The sequence below is a fragment of the Mirounga leonina genome, unplaced genomic scaffold, assembly GCF_011800145.1.
Source record: "Mirounga leonina isolate KUSES-001 unplaced genomic scaffold, KU_Mleo_1.0 Mir_170, whole genome shotgun sequence".
Classification (NCBI taxonomy): Eukaryota; Metazoa; Chordata; class Mammalia; order Carnivora; family Phocidae; genus Mirounga; species Mirounga leonina.
The window spans coordinates 41542812-41547261 of NW_023270433.1; the positions used below are offsets into that span (position 1 = coordinate 41542812).

At 43.9% G+C, this 4450-nt stretch overlaps 1 protein-coding gene across 1 annotated transcript; it reads left to right on the plus strand.

Annotated features, from left to right (window-relative positions):
• Window positions 1-223: 223 nt before the first annotated feature.
• On the plus strand, window positions 224-3306 carry LINGO2 (leucine rich repeat and Ig domain containing 2). The gene is made up of 2 exons (XM_035016513.1): window positions 224-290; window positions 1451-3306. Exon 2 carries the CDS (start codon window positions 1486-1488, stop codon window positions 3304-3306), a length of 1821 nt encoding a protein of 606 aa, XP_034872404.1. The 5' UTR covers window positions 224-290; window positions 1451-1485.
• The last annotated feature ends 1144 nt before the right edge of the window (window positions 3307-4450 follow it).

Sequence of the window (4450 nt, forward strand, 5' to 3'; positions counted from 1 at the left end):
TCTCATTAAATTATTCTTCCAGAAATATAATTTTTTCAGACATGCTGTGACTAATGATTTGTGACGATAGTTTCTAAATGTTTTTATTTTGTACCATGTTTTTATTCTCCTATTCTAATCATTTTTCAGGTAATTTAGACATTAATTTGATCTACAAACAATGCTAGTTTTACTGCATCTTTTCCAATAATACCAACTCCTTTGTTCCTAGATAATGGATTTTGGAGCACCGTCTGAATCTTTGCCTTGTTCTTACATTCGGGGGCACTTCTCTAGTGCTTCACCATAAGGTTGGATCCTAGTCATTTTTTTATGGATATATAAATTTAGATGTAGACATAGCTTTACATGGAGCTATAGACATATATGTGAACACTGTGAATGGAGAATTGTACTTTCAATTGCTCTTTTAGGAGTGACTACTGAAGTTGATCAAATACCTTTTTATCTAAAAATACTGTTTACACTACTGAGACTTGTGTAAAATATGGTGTTTGTAGATTAAGTGTACCCCACAGGATCTCATGTGGAGAAGCAAAGCTCAACAACACCTGTCTTGCTATGCAGTTGAACAGTAAGTTCAGTGTCTGCTTAAACATCTACAGTTAAAGCATACTCCTTTCCAATATCATTTGATACCTATTTAAGTTCAGTTTAATATGTCCACTGGGTTTGAAATTGAATACGAAAGGATAGTTCATTTATTATTTAAAAACTTTTTTTTCCTTAAAATTACGACTCTTCCCACTCTTAAAGCATTTTCATCATCATAGCCATTATGGTGCCTTGATTCGGTCTCTTCCCTATAATAAACACAAAGCAAAGAGATTTTGAGGATCTTTTTGCTTACCTCAAAAAAGAAATCCCCTTCATAAATGAAGACTTACTGAATTCTGAAGGATGTATACCTTCTAAGGGGCAGTTTTTAATAGAAAGCTTATATCTGAAGGAAATAAAGCCTCAACCTCTTGTATTGCATGTAACTGTTTGATATCCAATGAAGTTTCTATTAGCTTCATTTTGAGCAGAGGATGATATCCCAACATTACAGATGCAGACACTGATTCAAACTGAATAGGTTTCCTCTTAGCCATTGACCTCTGTTGCTTGAGTTTGAGTTCAACATAGAGCCTTTTGTGAAATGCATGCTGTTAGGCCTCACACTCTGTGCCAGACGGTGTATTAGTCTCCTCATAATTGTTAAATACTGTCTTTGTCCTAATTCTAGGATGCTATTACTATCGTCATCCTCACTTTACAGCCAAGAAAACCAACATACAGAGAGGCGCATCAACTTACCCCATGTGGCTAATAAGGGCAGCCCTCGGGTTCAATCCCGTATCAGTGTGATTCCCAATCCAGGGTCCTTTCCATCGTACTTGCTGCCTTACTGATGTCCCTTTACCAATCCATGTCCTAACTCAACTTCTCTTCCTGCCTCCTCCTGCAGGCCCGTGACCAAGGTGTAGACTAAGAGGTGGAGTCATGCTTCACACGGCCATATCATGTTGGCAGCCATTCCTGGGTCTGGCTGTGGTGTTCATCTTCATGGGTTCCACCATTGGCTGCCCCGCTCGCTGTGAGTGCTCTGCCCAGAACAAATCTGTTAGCTGCCACAGAAGGCGGCTCATCGCCATCCCCGAGGGCATTCCCATCGAGACCAAAATCTTGGACCTCAGCAAGAACAGGCTGAAGAGTGTCAACCCTGAGGAGTTCATATCCTATCCTCTGCTGGAAGAGATAGATTTGAGTGACAACATCATCGCCAATGTGGAGCCAGGAGCTTTTAACAATCTCTTTAACCTTCGTTCCCTCCGCCTCAAAGGTAACCGCCTGAAACTGGTCCCCTTAGGGGTCTTCACGGGGCTATCCAACCTCACCAAGCTGGATATTAGTGAGAATAAGATTGTCATTTTACTGGACTACATGTTCCAGGACCTGCACAACCTGAAGTCTCTAGAGGTGGGGGACAATGATTTGGTTTATATATCACACAGGGCCTTCAGTGGGCTGCTGAGCTTGGAGCAGCTCACCCTGGAGAAATGCAACCTCACAGCTGTACCAACAGAAGCCCTTTCCCACCTCCGCAGCCTCATTAGCCTGCATCTGAAGCATCTCAATATCAACACTATGCCCGTGTATGCCTTTAAAAGACTGTTCCACCTGAAACATCTAGAGATTGACTATTGGCCTTTACTGGATATGATGCCTGCCAATAGCCTCTATGGTCTCAACCTCACGTCCCTCTCGATCACCAATACCAACCTGTCCACGGTCCCCTTCCTTGCCTTTAAACACCTGGTATATCTGACCCACCTTAACCTCTCCTACAATCCCATCAGCACGATTGAAGCTGGCATGTTCTCGGACCTGATCCGCCTTCAGGAGCTTCATATAGTGGGGGCCCAGCTCCGCACCATTGAGCCTCACTCCTTCCAAGGGCTCCGCTTCCTTCGTGTGCTCAATGTGTCTCAGAACCTACTGGAAACTTTAGAAGAGAATGTCTTCTCCTCCCCTAGGGCTTTGGAGGTCCTGAGCATCAATAACAATCCACTAGCCTGTGACTGCCGTCTCCTCTGGATCCTGCAGCGGCACCCCACGCTGCAGTTCGGGGGCCAGCAGCCCATGTGTGCTGGCCCCGACACCATCCGTGAGAGATCATTCAAGGATTTCCACAGCACTGCCCTTTCTTTTTACTTTACCTGCAAAAAACCCAAAATCCGTGAAAAGAAGCTGCAGCATCTGCTAGTGGATGAAGGGCAGACGGTCCAGCTCGAATGCAGCGCTGACGGAGACCCTCAGCCTGTCATTTCCTGGGTGACACCGCGCAGGCGTTTTATCACCACCAAGTCCAATGGAAGAGCCACCGTGTTGGGCGATGGCACCCTGGAAATCCGCTTTGCCCAGGATCAAGACAGCGGGATGTATGTCTGCATCGCTAGCAATGCAGCGGGGAACGACACCTTCACGGCCTCTTTAACCGTGAAAGGCTTCACATCAGACCGCTTCCTTTATGCCAACAGGACCCCTATGTACATGACAGACGCCAACGACACCATGTCCAACGGCACCAATGCCAATACGTTTTCCCTGGACCTTAAAACAATACTGGTGTCTACAGCCATGGGCTGTTTCACATTCCTGGGAGTGGTTTTATTTTGTTTTCTCCTCCTTTTTGTGTGGAGCCGAGGGAAAGGCAAGCACAAAAACAGCATTGACCTCGAGTATGTGCCCCGAAAAAACAATGGTGCTGTTGTGGAAGGGGAGGTGGCTGGACCCAGGAGGTTCAACATGAAAATGATCTGAGGGTCTAGCGCTCACACTGTTGTTTCCGGGTCGGTGTTGGTTACCAGTGAGATAGCTGGCACAGTCAATTACTAGGTGAAAAGGTGGCCTCGGGCAGCTGCCCCTGTGTCCAAGCAGGGTCCACGGAAGCAGGAGGACTTCATCTGGAGACTCTCCACCTAGAGGCAGGCAGACACGTGTCAGAGCCCTTCACAGTGGGATACTAATTGTTTGCATTGCAAATATTGGCATTCTGGGGATCTCAGTAATGAACCTGAACCTTCGGCTCATGCTCATGGACAGTTACTCAACATTTTTTACCATGGCAAAAACAAAAGGAAAAAAAAAAGGAACAACCTACAATGTAGGATTTACATATTAAAAAGACACATTTGTCTAAAACATACTCTACAGAAAAATTTGTATCTATGATTCTCATTTGTTAAAGCCTTGCATCATACCGTATTGTTGATTCAGCACCACAAAGAAATCAATATATTCTTTACTTTTTTTTTGAAACATATATGCTGTATATGTTTTAAAGCAATATGAATGAGAGGTTGTGCTTTTAGTTACTCACCACTATAGATCCAAGTGTGATATCACCTTCCTTTCCATACAGATGACCCTGAGACTAGATCCCTGGAGTTATGGGCGGAGAGATGCGGGATGATGCGTTTGTCTGATGTAGGATGCCAAGAAATAGAGCCCAAGGCAAAACTGCTCGACTCTGTTAACTTCTGTTACTATAAATAAAGGCATGTGCCTAGTTTTGATACAGAATGGAATATTTTTTATACTTGTGATATCACCCTGGACCAGTTTACTGTAACAAAGCCCTTGGTTTCTCCAGAAGGTTGTATACCACTAATTGTACCTGTAAAATGCAAGGTAGGTGTTCATGATGAAGATGAACCATTTAAACACAACTTGATTTTACTTTCATCAGTTACTACTAATGGGTTGACAGGAAGAGCACGTACTTGTTATCTATACTCATAGGGTAATATTTACCTTGTAGAGGAGATCAAGAATTCGGATATGCAAAAGCTCTGTGGATAAAAGGGAGTTCTTCTCAGATGCCAACACAAACCAGGGTAATCCAGGCATCACGTGATGTTAACGCAACTAAAGATCTCTTACAATGATAGCTGTCTGACGGCTG